Below are 22,257 nucleotides of genomic sequence, written 5' to 3'. Positions count from 1 at the left end.
GTCCTTCTTGAATAGTCATTATAATTAGTGCCAGCGAGTGTGAAGTGGTGTGGTGGGCATTCTGAAAGGCCTGAGTTGGGGGTGACATCAGAGTGGCCTGCTACGTCACAATAAAATTGGTGTCCAGCAGTGGGATTCGAAGATCCAGTGAAGCCTTGACTGGAAAGTTGCCCAGAGCAGGGGTCTTTAGTCAGGGACATCTGGGTGAACGCCTGGGTAACCTTATAGGACTTGTCTCACGCGGAGCGAGTCTAGTAGAAGGGCGTGGGACCTCAGATTGGGGACTAAGACAGTGAAGCTCTGTGGTGACCATTTCTGTGGAGAGAGTTGCCCAAAGCTGAAATCTGTGGCAGTTTGGCTAGGGTATCCTGAGTTTAAGGGAGAACTCTGAGGGGACAAAGCGGAGCCAAGGGCAGTGAGGCTGAGGGGACTCAAAACAGCTAAGCCTGTGACAGGGGGAAGCTGTGTGTTGCCTGAGGCAGAAAGAAAAATTCTGTCTTTGGTGGGAGGCCTAGCTGGAGGCCAAAGCCTAGTAACAGTAGCTAGCTTGCCAGTGAATGAGTGCTGGGAGCTAAATTGTAACACAGACACTCACTGACAGGGAAAAAGTGGACTTTTAAAATCAAGGCTTTTAAAAGTGAATAATAAGCCTTAAGAGAGGAAAATGCCTTTGACTAGAGGGAAGAAAACTGAGCAGGTGCCTTGTGAAACAGCAGCTGGGTCAGATGAGGAAAATGGGGATTTTGAGGGAGGATTTACCTCAGCTCAGGAGGGAGAGCCCTCAAGGGAAGACCCATTAGAGTTCAGAAAATGGAAAGTGGAGCAAGCTCAAGCACATGAATACAGATTAAAGGAGCTAGAAATGAAGGCCAGATCTGAGGAAAGAGAGCTAGAGAGGGAGAGGGAGAAAATTGCCCTAGAGAACGAAGGTATGGCTTTTGAACTCAGAAGGCTAGAATTGGAGAATCAAAACAATAATAATAATAGGGAAGCCAACTCTGAGGGGAGTCAGTTATCTAAGGCAGACCTAAAGAAATTCCCAATTTTTAGGAAGGGAGATGATCCAGAATTATTCCTTGTGATGTACGAAAGAGCATGTGAGGATTTTCAAGTGAGGGAATCTGAAAAGATGATTATATTGAGATCCCAAATTAGTGGAGGCCTGGCTGAGATATATGCGGAGATGCCAATCAAATTAATTAAAGATTATACTGAATTCAAAAAGTTAGTGTTTGCCAGGTATGGCATAAACTCAGAACATCTGAGACAAAAATTCAGGTCACTAACTAAGAAACCTGAGGAGTCTTACTCAAAATTAGGAGCAAACTTATCCAGATATTTAGACAAATGGCTGTTACAGGAGGGAGTTCAGACAGTTCAGGATCTGAAAAATGTTGTGGTGTTGGAACAGTTTTATTCTCTCTTACATGGTGAACTAAAATATTTGGTCAGGGACAAGAAACCCCAGAATTTGAAAGAGGCAGGGGAGATTGCAGATTTCATTTCCCAGATACGAAAAACCAGCTTTTCTGAGGGAAAAGGTGGGAGGAAAACTTGGGAGGACTCAACTAAATATCCCAGAGGACAATTTAAAAACCAGCAGAGGGTTGGCGGCCATTTTGTGGAAAAGTCCTCAGAACAGAGCCAAGCCAGAGGGCAAAATTTGAAGGGAAAAGTAGGAAAAGGTGCTGGAAATGATCAATGGAATGTTAGAACTTGCTTTAAATGTAATGAAAAAGGTCATATTGCGTCCCAGTGTGGTAAAAATAGAGAAAATAGAGAATTTTTACCACAAAAAGTAAATTTAAGCAAGCCTAAAGCTGTTTACTGTGTCCAGTAGGAACAAGTTAATACACCAGGGGAGGAGTCAGTAGCCATGGCAACACCAGCGGAGCTCTCTACACCAGATGATAATATGGAATCTCAGCTCCCTTTTGCAGAGATTAGGCATTGCTTTCTAATTAAAATGGATCAAGAATGATTTAAAACGGCTGGGGACAATATTTGTGTTTTAGAAAACAAATACATGGCTCTGAAAGATTCTTGTTCACAAGTAACTCTATGTCACCCAGATATAGTACCTCAGAAATACATTTTAAAAGAAGAACACATGGCTGTGAAGGGAATAGGGCAAGAAACTGTTATTTTGCCTGTGGCTGAATTACCTATTCAATATCAAGGATGGCAGGGACATTGGGGCATAGGAATCTCCTTACAGTTGCCATCGGCCGTTTTGATTGGCACAGACCTCTCTGAACATGTCAAGAGAGTTTTAGTTCTAACACGTTCACAACAAGAGCAAGCAGAGGCAGCTGAAGAAAAGAGTGACAGTATGGGGGGGAAGTGACTGACAATAGAGACACAGCTGAGTTATTTACACTTGATATTCCCCAAAACAATACTTTTTCTCAAGAACAACAAGCAGATTCCACACTAAAATGCTGCTTTGAGAACGTGTCTGAAATACAGTTAACCCCTGAAACACCTGAAAGGTTCCACATTGAACAGGGATTATTGTACAGAGAGACACTGGTAAACCCCAGGAAAGGAGGGGAGGATATACAAAAGCAGTTAGTAGTTCCTCTAAAATACCACCAGAAAATATTAGAAAGAGGACATTCAGATATATTTGCTGCTCATCTAGGAATTAATAAAACCAAACAAAGAATAGCACAAAATTTCTATTGGCCAGAGATGGGAAAGCAGATTAAGAAGTTCTGTCAAAGTTGTGATGTTTGTCAGAAACAGGGTAATAACAGAGATAAAACAAAGGCAAAGCTATGCCCATTACCCATAATTTCTACCCCATTTCAACGTATTGGCGTGGAAATTGTAGGGCCATTGGCTAGAGTCACCAAAAGGGAGAACAGATTTATTCTGACTATTGTGGACCATGCCACACGATACCCAGAGGCCATCCCTCTAAGAAATATTGAGACTCATACAGTGGCTGATGCCCTGCTGAGTTATATGAGTCGAATGGGCTTTGTGTCAGAGATAGTGACTGACCTAGGAACATCTTTTACCTCAAAAGTCATGCAGAGACTATGGCAAATATGTGGGATCAAACATTTGAATACTTCCCCATATCATCCTCAATCTATTGGGCTTACAGAAAAGTTTAATGGTGCCCTGATGCGCATGATTAGGGCCTATTCTGCTGAAAACCCTAACAATTGGGACCAGAGATTACAGCTCCTGTTGTATGCATATAGATCAGTACCCCAAGACAGTACAGGATTTAGTCCTTTTGAATTGCTGTTTGGGAGAAAAGTGAGAGGACCCCTTGACATAATTAGACAAAATTGGGAACAAATAAAAGGAGAGAATGTAAGGAGAGAATCCTGAGAATGTAATCTCATATTTAGACACCCTGATGAACACCCTGAAAAGAAATTTAGAACTAGCTGCTGAGAATCTTCAACTGCAGAAAAATAAACAGAAAGTCTGGTATGACAGAAAAGCCAGAGAACGAAGTTTTAGCCCTGGAGATGAGGTACTTATGCTGAGACCTCTCAAAGGGAACAAATTACAATTAAATTAGGCAGGACCATTCAGAGTTATTGCCAAAATGAATTATCTTAATTACATCATTAAAGAAGATGGAGAACCAGGCAGGAGGGTGGTTCATGTGAATATGATTAAACCATACTATGGAGAGGAGAACAGGGTGTTATTTGCCATGAAGGAAGCTGACAAGGAGATTTGCCTTATTGGGAAGGGAGAGGGAAAGTTAGATACAACCCTGAAGTCAAAATCAGCCCTTTACTTTCCCAAGAGCAGCAGAATGAATTGAAATCCTCAGTTACATAGTACCAGCATGTTTTCTCTAACAAGCCTGGGTTAGCCAAGGGAGTGGTGCACAAGATAGATACAGGAGAGGCACCCCCACAAGCAGTAACTCCATATAGAGTCACTGGGCCATATGTGGACAAGGTGCACAAGGAGCTAGATGAGATGTTGAAGGAAAATATTATTATTCCATCATCAAGCCCTTGGTCTGCTCCCATAGTCCTTGTGGACAAACCAGATGGAAGTATTCAGTTCTGTGTTGATTATAGAAAGCTTAACCTCGTAACCAAGCCGGATGCTTACCCTATGCCCAGATTAGACAACCTGATAGAGACCATAGGGGGATGTCAGTATATTTCCTGCCTAGACCTAACCAAAGGGTTTTGGCAAGTGAGAATTGACCCCAAGGATCAGGAGAAAACAGCATTTTGTAGCCCTTTTGGCCTATTTGAGTTTCGTGTCCTAAGTTTTTGGTTAAGGAATTCACCAGCTACTTTCCAAAGACTTATGGACAAGACTTTGCAAGGGCTTAGTGACTTTACTGTAGCTTATATAGACGACATAGGTATCTTCAGTCACACCTGGAAGGATCACCTTTGTCACTTAGAAACAGTGCTGCAAAGTTTAAAAGCAGCTGGGCTAATGGTGAAAGCATGCAAATGCAAGTTGGGTAGCCCTGAAATGAAGTACTTCGGTCATGTAGTAGGGGGAGGTAGAATAAAACCCCTGGAAGCTGAAGTAGATGCTATAAGTAGTTGGCCTAGACCCACCACCAAGAAGAAAGTTAGATCTTTTCTTGGGCTGGTAGGCTATTATAGGAGATTTATTCCAAGATTCAGCAAGATAGCAGCTCCACTGACCGACTTAACACGCAAGAAGAATGCTGACAACATACAGTGGTCCAGTAGCTGTGAAGAGGCGTTTGGGAAACTGAAGGAGACATTGATCACCAACCCAGTGTTGCGAGCTCTGGATTTCCATCGTGAGTTTACCATCTTCGCAGATGCGTCCAACTCCGGGTTAGGAGCCGTGCTTTGCCAGAGTGATGACTGCGGATATCTTCATCCGGTTGCTTACCTGAGCAAGAAGCTGCAAAAAGGGGAGAGACACCTGTCCACCATCGAGAAGGAGTGTCTTGCCATTTTGTTTGCGGTCCAGAAACTGAAGCCATATATTTGGGGGAGACATTGTGTCTTATGTACTGATCACTCCCCACTATTGTGGCTAAGGACTATCAAAGCCAACAACAGTAAACTGATGAGGTGGGCTTTGATTTTGCAGGACTTTGACTTAGAGGTTCGAGTGGTCAAAGGGACTCAGAACTGTGCTGCAGATGCCCTTTCCAGAAGACCCGAGGATTGAAGAGAGAAAGAAATAATTGGACATTTAATTTGATATATGTAATAAAAGTTGGATGGGCTTGTACCAGGTAAAATTGCTATTGGTTATGTGAGCAAATGTTTAAATGTATCTAATTGTTAATAATATGCTTTAAGGAATGCTGGAAATGGTAAAGTATGTAAGTGTAAAATATATTGCAGGTAAGAGGTTTATTTAAGGGTTATGCAATTGTTTGATATATTGATTGTTTAATTGATATGATGTATTGTTGTGCTCTGTGTTCATGAGAAGAAAGCACTTTAGCTTTTCTCTCATGAAACAACTTATTAAGGGGGGAGGTAATGTAACAGGCAGCCCTGACCTCACCTGTCCGTCACAGCTGGGCAGTGAATCATCAGCCAATGGGGTGACGGAGGGTGGGGCTGAAGAGGGAGGAGCTGGAGGAAAAAGGGTGTGAAGGGGGTGTGAGAGATCGGATCTGGAGTGTGAGAGAGAAAGAGCTTGTTTAGAGGCCTGAGTGCCTACGTATTCAGTGAGAGAAAGTCTGTGATTGATTAAATAAGAAACAGTGATTGACATCGTGATTAGCTACTTGTGATTTATATATTTTATTTTGTTATTTCAATAAACCTGTTTTGCTTTGAAGGAAACCTTTGTCCTTCTTGAATAGTCATTATAATTGGTGGCAGCGAGTGTGAAGTAGTGTGGTGGGCATTCTGAGAGGCCTGAGTTGGGGGTGACATCAGAGTGGCCTGCTACGTCACGGAAGGAAGGAAGGAAGGAAGGTCGGTCGGTCGGTCGGTCGGTCGGTCGGTCGGTCGGTCGGTCGGTCGGTCGGTCGGTCATCACTGGGGCACACAGACTCCTCAGACAAAGGTTTGTGTTTTGAAGCACAAAAAGAGAATATGTGTGTGTGTGTGTGTATGTGTGTGTGTGTGTGAGAGAGAAGACAGTGGGGGAGAGTTTCTGGAGGCTAAAACACACATTTCAAATAAAACACATTTTAAGAACAACATTTTTAAAACCAGCAACTTTTAAACAAAACACATTTTAATAGGAACAAAGCAACTTTTAAACCAACCCACCCACCCACCAACACCTTTTAAAACAAAAGACAGGTGGCTTAGCTTTCGTTGTCTTCTGGAGGACATCATTGCGAGGTAGAGGTCCCCTCCTCTAGGTCATCTTCTGCAGGGGGTCCCTGTCGCTGTCTCTTCACTGCAGGTTTCATCCTGGTGAAAAATCTGTCCAATGTTGTCTGTGCTGAAGAATCTTCCTGAAGTGGCTGACAACGTTGTCATTCACCATGTCCGTAAGTCTTCCTGTCACAGTCCTGTTTGGATGGTGCCTCTCAAAGAAGTCCTGGTTCTCGGTCCATTTCTTGCAGACGGATTTGATCTCCTTGCTGCTAACATGCGGTGCCTCTTCCTCTTCCTCAGAGGAATGCTCTTCCACAAGAGCCTTCTGTTGTTCTGTTTCCAGTTCTTCTAGTTCTTCTCCACTCCTCTTTGTGGTCTTCAACCAGCTCCTCTACATCCTCTTCACCGACATCCAGACCCATGCCTTCACCCATGGCCATGATGTCCCTCACCACCTGTGAATCAGTCCCGTCAGTGGCACTGTCTGTGATGCATTCTGGCCAGATTTTCTTCCAGGCTGAGTTCAAGGTCCTGGTTGTGACATCCTGCCAGGCCTTGTCGATGAGTGTGACACTATGGAGGACGTTGAAATGTGTCTTCCAGAACTCTTTCAGGGTCAGGGATGTCTCCTTGATGATATTGAAGCACCTGGTGAAGAATGCCTTTGTGTAGAGCTTCTTGAACTTGCTGATCACTTGCTGGTCCATGGGCTACAGAAGAGGTGTTGTGTTGGGGGGAGGAACCTGACCCTGATGAAATCCTTGTCGATGTCCTCCACCAAGGATGGGGTGTATGCAGATTGTCCATCAACAGAAGAAACCTCTCAGGAAGCTGGTGGTCTGAAAGGTATCTTCTGACAGTGGGTGCAAACTCCTTATAGAGCCATTCCAGAAACAGCTGTCGTCATCCAAGCTCTTGCTTTGGCCCTCCACATGACAGGCAATGTGGCCTTGTTAACTTTCTCTCACTGGAATGGGTGAGGATTCTGGGAGTGGTAGATCAGCAGAGGCTTGATCTTCAGATCGCCTGTGGCATTGGTGCAGAACAAAAGAGTCAGTCCTTCATTGATTTGTGGCCCAGCAGTTTCTCTTCCTCCTGGGTGATGTAGGTTCTCCTGGGCATCTTCTTTCAGAACAGCCCTGTCTTGTCACAATTGAAGACTTGCTGGGGGAGGTAGTCTTCTTCCTTGATGAATTCAGCAAACTCCACCTTGAAGGCTTCTGCAGCATCATGGTCAGAACTTGCAGCCTCCCCATGTCTTGTTACGCAGTAGATGCCACTTCTCTTCTGGAACTTTTGGAACTACCACTTGCTGGCTTTGAATTCTTCTTGCGCTGCACTTCCAGAGGGGTTTCTTTCCAGTAAATCATGGTACAGCTTTCTCGCTTTTTCACAGATGGTGTCCCCTTTCATTTGTTTCTCGTTGATCCACACCAGCAAAAGTTTTTCCACTTCTTCCATCTGGGTGGCCTGTTCTTTGTTATGATTGTGACTCCTTTTGCCACATCAATGTTGTTCAGGACATCTTTCATTTTCAGTACGGTACCAATCGTAGGCTTTGGCATCTGGTACTCAGCGGCCAGTTCAGTCAAACGTATGCCTTGTTCATTCTTTTTGATGATTTCTTTTTTGGTTTCAATGGAGATGATCCTTTTTTGGGGCTTGCTCTGTTTTTTCTTTGGAGCCATGACTATGGTTCAGCTCACCACAGTACACACACCCTGCATCAACAAAGCAACACATTCCATGATTTTAAGGAAAAAAAAGACTGTAGTCTTAAACTTAAACTTCACACTTGAGTCTGAACTGCATTTTAAAGCCTGCCTCCCTGCCAGGCTGCCTGGCTGGCAGCCATTTTAAAGCCCAGCTGCCTGCCTGCCTGGCAGCCATTTTAAAACCCGGCTGCCTGCATCTACAACCACCACAGGCCCATTTTACAGCATGCCATCCAGCACAGACTCTCTCACAGAAAATTTTCTGATTTAAAGGGAAAAAAAATTGGAGTCTTAAACTGGATTTTGCAGTTTTAAACTCCATTTTTCTGTACAGTGCATGCCATCCAGCACAGACCCTCACAGAAAATTTTCTGATTTAAAGGGGGGGAAAGCCCCATTTTACACCATGTCATCCGCCCTCACAGAAAATTTTCTGTACAGTACATTTGACACCCACACATTTTAAAACAAAAGAGAGGTCTCATAAACAAACCCTAGAAGGCACAGAATGCAAAAATAAATAAATACAGTAAATTTTACATTTAAAATTACTGTACAGTCTAATTTTCACATTTAATTTTAATTTAATATTACAGTCTACTTTTCATATTTTAAATCTACACTGCAAGACCCATCAGAGCACAGAAACATACCGTAACCCACACCTAGTCCTAACCACCCCCCCAGCAAGCTGCAGAAAACCCAGTTAATGTACAGTACAGAATAGTACTCACCCAGAACAGGCAGACTCTTTGCTTAAAAAAAGACATCAAAAATCAAAAATTATTTTTTTAAAAAAAAAGCCCGGTACCAAGCAGCACCAGGCAGTACCAGCCAATACAGTACCAGTCAGTACCAGGCAGACTCGCTGAAGACTCTCTCTAACCACCAGGATGAGCAAGGAAGCAGACTACAGCACTGTACTCTCTTCCCTGGCTAACAAATGAATGAAAGCAATTCGAATTTCCCACTTTCCCTGCCTCTCCTGCTTTTTTTTTCTTTTTGGTCCGTAGGTCGATTCTCTGGCCACAAGTCGAAGTGAAACTTTGCGGCCGGAGAAGTCCATAGGTTGAAAAGTTTGTAAGTGGAGTTGTACGCAAGTCGAGACTCCACTGTAAGTTCTTTTGGGGGGTTAAAATGTAAAAAAGTTACCTGACCCCTAGTATAGAGCTTCTCCATCTTTGGCTACAGAGAATACAATCAATGTGATTTCGTTGTTGCCTATCTGGTGATGTCCACGTGTAGAGTCACCTCTTGTGTAATTTACTATATTTATTTATAATATACCTTTCTCTAATTGAAGAATTCAGTTCAGAACACCAGGTAAAAACAGATTTAGCTAACAAAAGTTATTTTAAGTTGCAATTAAATTACCATAGTAAAACATGCACTGAATTAAAAACAGTTACAGGAATTAAAATAAAATAAAATTCAGCAGCAAGAGAAATGTGTTGTATGTGTACAGAAGGCTACAAACACACATATTTATTCCCTGGAACAAATACACATAAGATTTCAGTCTTACAAATTTCTTTGTGGCATGATAATCTAGGACTCACTTCATGGCATCATAATAAAGCAAACTTCCAATCTATGCTCAATAATGATTTAACAAAGAATGATGAATAACTAATTAGTGAAATTTAAAACTAATTAAGAATAATTAATAAATTAATGTTAATTCAACAATTTCTTCAGTTTTAAATGTTAAACTGTTAAAAATAATCTTCAAATTGCTAATGTTTAGCAGAAACAAAATACTTTTCAAACTTAATATTTCAAATTCTAACACAGCAGGTATCATTACCTCATTAATCAATTGTTGATTCAGGATTTTTAGCCTGAGCATCTCAACACAAGGAAGTGGATCCAGAATATGAAAAATTCTTAGAGTGAGCTGGTGGTCTAGCAGTAGTGCTAATAGTAGTTCTTTACTCTTTTGGTTCTAACAGTTTTGGGTTGTTCCTGAGAAAATAATATATGCCTCGTTTTAGCAGCTCAGAACTTGTCAGCCTTATTTTGTGCATGTTTCATGAAATAAAACTCTATTATTTTCAGGTTCTCATTCACAGAGCAGTAATCACAGGATTACAGTCTAAACCAATTTATACCTGACACCTTGAATCTTCTTATGTCTGAAAGGTGGCTTGTAAATGAGACTAAATAAATAGAATAAATAAGTTTTGAAATCATTTGGAAACAGTCTATATTTCATGCAGAAAGTGATATTAAACTTGATGCCTCTGAATTTTGAATTGTACTATTCAGACTGCAGGTGGGAATTTTATTGTTGAATTCTCATCCAGATAAAAATGTCACTCCATGAAAAATGCTAGTACATTTGGCGGAATCTTCTCCCTCATGTCATAATTCACCCATGCAAGGAAGTTTGCTTTTGTTCTTGCATAGTGTTCAAAAACTGAGTGTGTAAAAACACTCTCTTGTTTATGATCATGAATAACACAGCCCCGTTATTTTGTGATACCTGCCACCTGAGTCTGCATAAAAATTCTAATTCCAGCTAAATCCATGTGTCAATAAGTATGCTGAGAGTCAGAGCCTAGTGCAATGTTTTGCTGTTATCACATAGCAAAATGTAGAACTGGATTTAGAGCTTTCAGCATCGGCACATGTTGACACTAATCAGCTCTGGAAGAATACTCTAGTGCAGTGGAGGCAAACCTTTTTCGGCTCGAGTGCCCAAAATGAGGGGGTGGGGAAGAAACCAGTGGCTGCCGTGCCACCCAGAAGACCAGTACTGGAACAGGAAGTGGCAGTTTCAGGGGAAATCATGGGGATGGACAGGAAGTGAAAGGGGGAATCATGGGGACAGACAGGAAATTAAAGGGGGAATCATGGGGACAGACAGGAAGGACCCAGAATAGCAAGAGAAAGGGGGAATCCCAGCTGCAGCCACTTCAAAAGGATTGTTGCATGCAAGAAGAAAGGGCTTCACGTGCCAGCTGTGGTACATGTGCCATAGGTTCAACATCACTGCTCTAGTGTCTTGCTATTTCAACAGTAAGCATATCGCAAGTAGTTTCCCTGGAAGGAAAGAGTGAGGACAATAGGAGTGATCCAGAAAAAAATACCACAAGAATGGAGCAGTTCTATCTACCCAGATGAGCTGAAAATTTTCAAAATACATGTTCCTAGAAAATAACACCTTCATTTTTTTTCTCCTCCTCTCAAAAAACAAATTTAATGTGCCAGATTTCCCCTGTATATGCTCCACTAATGTTCAATCTCCCCTTAGCCCAGAATAATGATGCAAGACAAGTATTATGGAATAAACATGGCCCACTCTTTATTGAATATTTGTTATTGCCCTCCATAAGAACGGGCCATAGTGCACAATCAGGTTCTGCACAGGGATCTGAACATACCCCTTACCAAACAAATGGGCAAGTCCCAAGCCCCAGGTTCCTGTGGTCATGAAGACAGCGAGAACCTGGCTGCCCCAAATTTGACCAGCCCCAGACCTCTAGCCCCCTACTCATTGTTGAATGTTGGTTCTGGTGCGGCCCAGTGCATCTCCCCCCCCAGCACTGTAATTGCACAATCCACAGTGCTGGGAGGTCAGATGAGCTATACATTACCTGTGGTTCCGAGGGGACCCACCAAACCTGTTCTATCTGCACTACCCACCACAGCATAGGGACTAGGAAAGCTAAGTCCCATGTCCACCATCCAGCTTCTCAAGCTCCAGAAGCAGCCCCTTCAAGGTTTGCTAGAAATATCTCCAAACCTCTATCTGAGAGGTGCACTCCATCGTGCCGAAAAGCTCAGGCCTATTAGCACACATCTCCCAGTGACCAGTCACTGATCCAAGGCCATTGCATACTGCTCTGCACACTTCCCTTTTAACACTCCTCCACGCAGTGTTAACTGCTGTACCTGGTGTTTGCCCCACCACACAAACTAAGGGGTGACCGTAGACCAAATAATACTCAGAACAGGGTACATCTCCCTCAGCCATCTGAGGTCATGTATGATGTCCAATATCAAGCCCTTGACACCATGCCTGGCCAGATCGTTACCACCCAAGTGTATAAGTTACACATCTGGGGGTTGCATGCCAAATGCGACCACTCTACAAAATTGGCCCCATTGCACAAAACCCTTTCCATACGATTTGGGCTCTAGCGCCGAGTCCTAAATTGCTCCCCCAGGCTGACTTAGCTGCGTACGTGCTGCCCAGAACACACAACTGTGGCCAAGTATCATGATGTGTCGCCATCTCCTCATTGGTACTGGACGTGCAATGACAGAAAAAAACCAGGCACCTGCTTAGATATGAGGAAGTGCTTGCACATATCTGCAGTAAGCTGTCAACGACCAAAACCCTCATGGTGTAATGTCATCGGGATGAAAGCCTAAAGCAGCTGCAGTTGAAGCTGCATCAATTCTAAAAGAATGAGTACTAAATTTTAAATTTTGAATTCCCACCTTGTGTAATGCCAGAACTGTCATTTTCCAAAACTGATAGTTCGTTAAAGGGGACCCACCTTTGTGAATGAAAAAGTAATCCTGGCCCTTCCCGCTTAGTTCTAAATATGCACATATCACTCTAACCAGACATAGCTCTGCTATAGAACAAGTAGCCAAAGCAACGTCGACACCTCTACCACAGTGGTCAGCCTTGGATCGTTGAATATGAATCCGAACTGTGTTGTCCTCTAACCTAACATTATGCCATTGCAGAGCTATGTTCGTCACAATGCCTTTCCCTGTAGCTACCACCTCGCTAATCCTCAAAGCACCAAAAAAGTCAGTAACAACGCAGCACTAAATAACGCAGCCTTATATTCATCCCTACAAATGACAATCCATTGCTGGCAAATCTTTTTAAACAACTCTGGGGATATAGGTGCCCTGGAATCCTTTACCCGACCCTTTCTTTACTCCAGCCTTTGATCATCTTCCTGATGCAAAAATCAGAAGTATAATCCTGATACCCCTGAACTCTGGCATGAAATGCTAGCACTGACATCCTATCCTGGATGGATCCTGACGCTAGTCCCTTCCTATGTAAATACATTATAAATTGTCGTAGGTGTTCCACCGGAGGCAGCCAAATCAGTTCCAAATCCACTAGGTTTCTGAACTCCTAGAATTCTATACTCACTGCCAAGTACACTTTCCATGTCCTCGGGGCCAGGGCCAAACCTATTGCTCTTTCCACATCATCACGACAATTTGCCAGACCTCTGGGGGCAGTGTCTCTGGAAATTCGCTGGCTCATGGATCTAACTCCCTGAATTGAGTGGTCTGTTGGTGGGATGAAGCATCAGCCAAGCTGTTATCCAGGCCGGGGATATGTCTTGGCTGGATCACAACATTCTATCTTAAAGCGTGCAATGTAAATGCACAAACCAGTGCCATAACGCATTCCAAATGCAAAGTGAGGTTGTTTATTATATAAACAACTGTCTGATTATCACACCAGAAGCATACTACTGAATTAGCCCATTCGTGTGCCCACAGCCACAGGGCGCATGCTATTGGAAAAGCATCCAAAAATATGAGGTCCCTAGTAATTTGTCACTGATGCCATTCCCCAGGTCACAGTTCAGCACTCCACCTGCCCTTAAAATAGATCCCAAAACTGAGAAAGTCTGCCGTGTCAGTCTGGACCTGGAATTCGGCTTTAAGGTTCGTCTCAGACCTCCAAAATGATACCCCATTAAAATCAACAAGGAATTTGCTCCAAACTTGAATATAAAATCTATTATTATTATTATTATTATTATTATTATTATTATTATTATTATTATTATTATTATTATTATTATTATTATTATTATTATTATATGCCCCTTCCTGCTGGTGGGGGAGATGTGCACACACACACATCGCAGCTTTGTGTGCCTTGGCCCATGGCCCTAATTAAGTATTAAACTGTCCCTTTGCTTTTACGTCTTTTAAAAATAATTAATAGCTATAATATAATTAATTACTATAAAAACCACTATTAATTCAAAAAAGCATTAGGTATGATTAAATCCACCAGCGGTTCAAACCTAGTGGGCATCCCAGACCCCTGCCTGGCCCGGCCCTAACAGCCAGGCTTTCCCCCTGATGCTTTGCTATCCTCCTCTAAAAAGAACAATAAATAAATTTTGTTTGTGCTATAAGTCCAGGAAATCCAGGGCTGAAGCACAAGAAGCAAACCATGGGGGGCGCTGATGAAACCCTCCTTCCCAAAAAGCAAAACCACAAGGTTGTTGAAATTGGAGTGACACCGTTGAAAATAAGCCCAAGGTACGGGGCTCTGTCTGATGCTTTTCTGATGCCAGAAAGGAAGAGGCCAAAGGGAGGGGGGAACAGCCTTTAAATATTGCACTCCTTCCCCCCTCCCTTCCCAGGTCACTCTCGTGAGACTACAGCATCTAGCAATATCCCGGGAAGGAGTCAATGGCGGCCCACACTACTGAAGAAAGCTTGCCAGTGGACTGAGCATTGTTTTTGCTTTTAGTGATGACTGCTGTTATTTTCCCACAATGTCAAAAAAGAACAGCATGTCTGGGTCATTTTGGAGCATAACCCTCATTAACATTAAGTACAAAAAGAGAATTGTGCAAGGCTGTATTTTCCCCTTACCTACCACTTTCTGGAGTCAGTAAATAAATAGATGGGGAACAATAAAATGACACTGAATCCTGACACTACAAGAGACAGTATGAGTAGATAGACTCAAGAAACTGATGTTGAGCCTGTTCTGGATGGGTTTGTACTCTCCATAAAGGAGAAAGTATGGAGATTGGAGATGCTCCTTGATTTATCATTGTCACTAGAGATTTAGTGGCTTGATGCATCTTAGATCAACTGGTTCAACAGTTGTAGTATTTTCTGGAAATCGGTAAAATTGTCATGATGATTCATTCTCAGTTTGGATTCCTCTGATGCATTTTATGTGGGACTGTCTTTAAGAACATTTTGGAAGTTTTAGCTAGTGCTGAATTTGGCCATTAGAATTCAGACTACAGTGGACCCTTGACTTACAGACGGCTTGACTTACAGACTTTTTGAATTACAGACTTCTCTGGCCGCAAAATTTAGGTTTGACTTGCAGACTGAGATTTGACTTATAGACCAGAAAAAAACCAAAATGGAACAAAAACAGCCTGTTATGGGATTAATTGGTTTTCAATGCACTGTAGCTCAATGGAGACTTGACCTACAGACTTTTTGACCTGCAGCCACCGTTCCAATACGGATTAATTCTGTAAGTCAAGGGTCCACTGTACTGCCTGGACTGTATTTTCCCTGCCTTCCCTGAACCTTTCTTGACCCAAGAAAAAAAGAAACAAAATATCCCCCTCTAGTGGTTGAAGGAGGAATAGCAGCTTCCCATTAATTTCTATGGACGGAAAAGAGCAGATACGGATCAAATGGTTTTCAATGCATTCCTATGGGAAATGCAGATTTGACCTGCGAACTTTTTGATTTGAGAACTGCCTTCCAATATGGATTAAGTTCTCAAGTCAAGACCCCACTGTAGATTATCTCACTTGAGCTGTATTATACATTTTTTCATTAATTGCAATAGCTGCCTATTTCAATGTGCTGTTTACCAACTTTAAAGACAAACACTTAAATCCTAGTACTAGTTGCTCCTGGAGTAGATTCATTGAATCAATTGTTGAATAAGTCAACACTTTTGCAAACCCCACTGATTCAGTGCATCTCCTTCAGTTGCAGTACCAATAATATTCTGGCCAAAGGAACACTTTCTGTCATATTATCTTAATTGTGCATTAAAATTTCCTGTTCTCAAGGTAATATCCATATGAGAGTTACAAAGCAAATTTAGAAAGCAGCTAGCTTTCTCTGAGGTTGTGCACCAACTTTAAAATTTGCCTTCCCAAAGAAGATGAGAATTTTATTTGGCACTGCAAAAAGCAACAAAACATTTCTCAGTTTTTTTCCCCTCTAAGCACTTTAAAGTTTGAGCTCATTGTTGTTGTTTTCTGTTTTGTTTTGTTTTTTGCCTTGCTGGTTCATGCCTTTCATTTTGTAACTGGATGAGCCTTATTATGTGTTTTTTCTTTTAAAAAGTAGACTTTGGTCTAGATGGGTGGGGAATAAATTTAATCAATCAATCAATCAATCAATAAAATGGTGTGCCCTCCCAAATCCCCTGTATGAATTTTACACATTTTGTAAATGAACAAAACAGAAATTGCTACCACTGTCACTGCTACTGCTATCGCTTGCAAGTTGCAACAGAGAAGAAAACATAAGAGAGAAAAGAAAAACAGTGCAATGGCCATTGCTGTTGGCAAGTATCATAGAACAGTGACAAACTGTCTGAAAATCATCCTGCAAAAATTTACAGTGTTTTAGGAAAATGAAGACAACAGATATGTAAGTTTTCTAAAGTGTTAATTACTAAAATTAAATCACAATTGAAATCCACATAAACACAAACAGTGGGACAATGTGTACAAAAATGTATACATTGGAAATGCTTAAAATATATTTTAAAATATTTTTAAAATGTGAAAAATATGCACAAGTTCAATTGTGAAAAGAAAAAAAAACCTATGCCTCACTACCCAACACAAACCAAGTATGCAATGAGAATGTAAGAAGGACTGAGAGAAACACAACACAATATTGTGAAGGATGTTCAGTATCTCTTGCCTATAAACATAGAATAATATTGCAGTGAACTCCCAGAAATTTCCAGTTCTGTGGACTATAGTTTTTGGCAACTCAGGTTTGGGAAATATTGCCATAGATTGTAACATTGGGCTTCTTCTTGGAAGCAAGTTCAGTTGAATCCACTGACATCTTTGGTTGCATCAAACTGCATTGAGTCATCTGCCAGTGAGAGACTGAAGTGCTACAGTTCCTGTATGAAACTGCCTAATTGACCATAGTTCTCAGAAAATAATTGTGGCATCTGCCCAGGTCATGAATAGTAATGTGATATCTCCATAGACCAATGGGAATGCTGGAGGAGCAGAGTCACGAGATATGAGACTCAGCAGCAGGAGGAGGAGTTTGAGTTGAGGGAGATTGAGAGTTTAGGAGTTTGGGTGGGAGAGTGGTGGTTGAGAGTGGATGAAGGAGGATGTTTGTTAAGAGTTAACAACATTGCTTGAACTATCATCTGTAACAATAATTTCTGTTTGGTTCTTTTTTTAAAAAAATGACACATTGCCTGGACCTATATTATTAATATTAAACAATGTTGATGTAATCGACTGGTGGCAGGTGAAGGACACGTAGCATGAGCTCTTAGTTTGGTGAAACAATCGGGGCGACATGAGGATCGTGACAATGATTTATCAGCTGTTAATGATTCCACTGCACTTTCATTAATTGCAGTAAAACTCTTTTGCATTATTATATCATCATTGTTGGCCTTAATGGGTGCTGGAGTCATTATAAAATAGTTTCAGCAATATGCTAGGGACATAAATTGACAGCTGGAGTAGGGGGCTGATTATGGGTTGGGAAGGAATTTGGTCTTCATGAATTCCACTCCGACAGACCTGATCCCCCTAAAATGTGAATCAGAACTTAATTATTTGCTCGCTTTTGTATTTCAGGAATGTTCCCAATGCAAGACAGAAAATACAGTACATGTATAAAGTGTATTTTGAGATAAATTACTTATTTAAATGAAAAGATTGTGTATGTGATTTCTTTTATAGTCACATTAATGTAAAAATGGGATAAAGCAGAGTCATGTGGACAGAGTAACACATAAATGGACACATTGTCAAGTCTGATCTTATAAAATATCTCCACTTTGAAGCTCACCTCATCCCAATTTGGTATAGATTGTTTTTCCCCACACATAGAAGTGTTAATATACTTTCATGTATATTTTTTAAATAAATGCTTTTTTGTAAGCTTTTGCCTTTGCCTGCCCAGCCTGGAATAATGAGATGAGACACAGAAGAATGGGGTTAAACTAGGGCCACAACTTTATTAACTCTTTAAAACTCAAACGTCCCCTTTCAGAAGGGGGCCTACCATAGTACAAACAGATCTGGAACCGAAGCAAACTCTGACCTTCCAGTCCAGACTTCTACCCAGTGAGTTCCTATTCCGCAAGCACACTGTCCTATTGTACAGCACACTTTTGGCCATCCCCAAGGCCGCCAACCACCCGAGCCTCAAGATCCTGGGGCCCCTCTGCTTCCCCTGCCCTCTGCTACACCTCTGTTAATGCAATTCTGAGACTAGGGATGTCTTGCACTCATTGGGTGCCCCCATAGAACTCACCTGAACCTATCCTGTTTTCCACAGTCATGACTATTTTAAATGTGCTTACCTAACATTAATGTCCCTGACTGCCCTTGTAAGTAAGAATAAGATGGGCAAAAAAACCACCTGCACCGCTCTCATTCTTACTACTGGGTGGGTGGCTGAGTGTGATGCACCAGACCCCCTAAAGGGCCACTGGGCATTCAGCCAGAGAGTTTGATTGGCACTTATCTACCACCTTTGCGCTGGGGCTAGTCCCAAGACCTCAGCAGTGTGTAGCATAAGCCCTTTGAAAAAGTCTGACATAAAAAGAACACTTTGCACTTACTCAGTACTTTGTAAGTACAGGCACATGGACTTTGTGATTCCTTAGAACTCACAACAGCTCAGTTAGGTAGGACTATTAAATGACAGCTAGTTTGTGGCCCTCTCCACTCCTAGATTTAGCCAGACCCTGCTGTTCAAGAGACCAGTCCCTTTGTAAGAATTTTTAATATTAATTTTTATTAGAAAAATAGAGTGTCATTAGAAATCAGTTTATATTGCATAAGCATTAGCAGAAGAACATATTCAAAGATCATTGCAGTTAAATAAAATAACCATTTCCCATTTAAAAAATTATGAAACTTGAAGCTGTGGATTGGTTTGTGGTGGAGTAAATGGGTGTGTGAAAGGTCTAGAACGGCTACCAAAGAGGTGCAAAATGTGAAAAAAACGTGTGTAACTGGACATCCTTGTAGGCCACATAATTTATTTTATTTTATTTTTTATTTATTTAATTTATATCCTGCCTATCTGAATCACATAGGACCACTCTAGCAATACAATAATGTATTGCTTATCAGAGCTTATGAAGAACATTGTGAGAGTCAAGAACAACTGGGCTACTGCTGGAGTCAACAAATTCTGCTGGACCTGTCATGTAAAGATATGATGATGTGAACTGATGTGTAGAATTTACCAACACAAACAGAAGATTTAATATTTCAGTTCACTTTTTCCCTTTTGTGAACAGCACAACTATAGTTTGTTGATTCTTCTACTTATTGGAGCATCAACCAAAATAAGTTCTTTTGATTTGATTTGCATGAGCAGGTTGTGTGGAGTAAGGTAGACTATAGAGGCTGCTATTTCTTTAGGGGATGGATGCAGTGCTAAGGTTTACAAACCTACCTACTTGCTTTCTACCAGCTCAAATGCTGTGTTAGTACAAAAACAGTAAGTTACAAGAAATCTCCTGTGAAACCACCACTAAGAGACATTAAAATGCAAGAATGGTTGACTGACTGACTGACTGATTGACTGAATAAAACCCAGATTCATTTCTTACAACTAATGCTACACTAAAAATACATGTCTGAGAAGCACCACAAAACACTTCTCCCCTACAGATGTTCTTTTGTGTGCATAGTATGCAGATTTCTTAATATTCTTAGGACTACAAAGCTGGAGGGGAACCTATGGATAATCAAGTTCAGTCCTTGTCATGGAGGCACAGTGGGGAACTGATATGTTTAAACAGCCCTTATACTAAACGTATTAAATATATTTTGTTGTGTTTTCTCATAGGCATTTGCTGGAAATATAAATTCGGATACTGTGGTGCGGCATGATTTACAGCATCCAGTTGTTGCTCGCTATGTTCGGATAGTTCCTCTGGATTGGAGTGAAGAAGGTCAGATTGGGCTGAGGATTGAGATCTATGGCTGCTCTTATTGTAAGTTCTTCTAGCTTCTTGTATGTTCCTCTGTTTCTGCCTTTCTGAAGATTTCCTTATATAATGTAGTACTTTAGCTTAGGTTTGTCAAAACAATTACAATCTGGATGCCAAGACTTCAAGTTCAGTAGGCTAAAAAAAGTCCCTATGCAGTTCAACTGAATGTGTTACTGGGCCCCAGTCGTGGATCTGTCTTAGAGCTTGGAGAAATTATACCCCATTATTATAAGTCAAAATTGGGAAGTGGGAAGGTAGTTTGTAGAACTTATCCTCAGAAAATAACTCAGATTGATAAGAAATTGGACAACATAGGTGAGGATAGTCTGAAGATAGTTTCTGCTGATTTTGAAGAGAAAATAGTAAAAAACTTATTCATAGGAGATTGGACTTCGATGAGTGATCTCAAGGCATTTATTACTATTTTTCCCCTCCCACATTTGCTGCCATTAGATTTGCTACCCCATTTCTTCCTTTGTATTGTGTTTTTTCTGGAAACATGTTGTAGTGCTAAGTGAAGGGAAAGCTCTAATATGTGTAGCCCACATATTCTAATTCATAGTAGCACAAGAAGAACAGGATCCTACTGCAAAATATGTGAACAAGAAACATTGTGAAAGCATTCTTAATAATTTTTAGGCTGTCCAAGTGTGCAACAGAATGCTGACTCAAATGCATATGTTTCAGCATGTGACATACAGCCGCCAAACACACACGCACCACTTTTGCAATTCAGGATTTACACTGTGCAAACTCAAATATGATGCTGACTAGAGATGGAGACAATTTTTTGAAAATGGTGATTCATCATGATTCGTAATTCATCAAGGTGGCCAAATTGACGAATACAAATTTACAAATATTCCTGGAGGAATCAATGAATTAATTTGTTGATTTGTCTTAAACTTAAAATGTTATAAAATTGGTCCCCAGGCACCTAGAGTCACCTAATTCACAGAGAGGCTTCCTCAGACTCTTTTCTATAAGCCCTGCATGTTTGGTGAAGTTTGGGTTCTGGGCACCCTAGGAAAATTCCACCCTGGAATATAGATAATCCAAAATCACACAGAAGCTTTGTAGATCTTTATTTATTTTATTTATTTATTTATTAAATTTATACCCCGCCCCTCTAGACCATGTCTACTCGGGGTGGCTAAAGGCCTTACAATTTTGGTGAAGATTGGGTTTTGGACATCTAAGTTGTTCACCCACAAAGTGGGTCCCCCCATGAAAGTAACAGAGCCAGCTGGCAAAGTTTGCCACCATGCACAGAAGAGGATGGCATTTAGATAGTTTGGTTTGCCCCCAGCAGCCACTGAGGCATTTGCAATCGAAGTGGGGTTTGCCACCAGCAGTTTATAGATGTTTGGCATCTTGGCAGGGTTTGTTCCCAGCAGCATCATAAGCATTTGGCATTAAGGTTGTGTTTGCACCCAGTAGCATCAGAGGTGTTTAGCATTGAGGTAGGGTTTGCCCCTAGCAGCATCAGAGGTGTTTGGCATATTGGCAGAATGGGCCACCAGCAGGCACTGAGGCGTTTGACATTCAAGTAGGGTGTGCCCTCAGCAGCCACTGAGGGGTTAGGCATATACGTAGGGTTTGCCCCCAGCCGGATCAGAGGCATTTGGCATCTTTGTGTGCTTTGTGTGGTTGTACCAATGGAGGCTTATTTAATTTCACTGCACATATGTTGTGCATTGACAACAAAGGTTGTTGTTATCATCATCATCATCATCTTGGCAGGGTTTTGCCCCAAGTAGGATCAGAGGTGTTTGGAATATTGGCAGCATTGGTCCCAGGCACTGAGGCATTTTACATGTGGGTAGGATTTGCCTCCAGCAGGGTCAGAGACATTTGGCATCAAGGTAGGTTTTTGTCCCAAGCAGCATTAGCAACATCTGGCATCAAGGTAGACTTTGTTCCCAGTAAAATCAGAGGTGTTTGGCATATTGGCAGCATTGGCCACCAGCAAGCACTGAGATGTTTGGCATTTAGGCAGCATAGGCCCCCAGCAGGCAAAGAGGTGTTTCACACTGAGGTAGGGTTTACCTCCAGCAGCACCAGAGACATTTGACATCTTGGCAGGGTTTTCCCCAAGCAGGATCAGAGGCATTTTACATTATCCTTCATTGTCCAAAACAGCATTAGAGGGATTTGGGATCAAGGAAGGGGTTGCCCCAGCAGGACCAGAGGCGTATTTGTCATGTTGGCAGGTTTTGCCCCAGGTAGGATCAGAGGTGCTTGACATATTAGCAGGGTTTGTCACAAATAGCACCACAGTAATTTGGGATCAAGGTAGGCTTTGCTCCCAGTAGGATCAGAAACATTT

At 41.6% G+C, this 22,257-nt stretch overlaps 1 protein-coding gene across 3 annotated transcripts in view; it reads left to right on the top strand.

The window, feature by feature from the left end:
* The window catches only part of CNTNAP2 (contactin associated protein 2), a 2,051,986-nt gene that overhangs the window by 958,462 nt on the left and 1,071,267 nt on the right, over nt 1-22,257 (top strand). For all 3 annotated transcript variants that reach the window (XM_073002555.2, XM_078377431.1, XM_078377432.1), the window contains exon 4: nt 19,784-19,931. In XM_073002555.2, the coding sequence (XP_072858656.2) occupies nt 19,784-19,931 (148 nt within the window). The remainder of the gene's footprint in view (nt 1-19,783; nt 19,932-22,257) is intronic.

The sequence above is a fragment of the Pogona vitticeps genome, chromosome 6, assembly GCF_051106095.1.
Source record: "Pogona vitticeps strain Pit_001003342236 chromosome 6, PviZW2.1, whole genome shotgun sequence".
NCBI classification, from domain to species: domain Eukaryota; kingdom Metazoa; phylum Chordata; class Lepidosauria; order Squamata; family Agamidae; genus Pogona; species Pogona vitticeps.
This window is presented reverse-complemented; position numbering and strand designations above follow the sequence as displayed.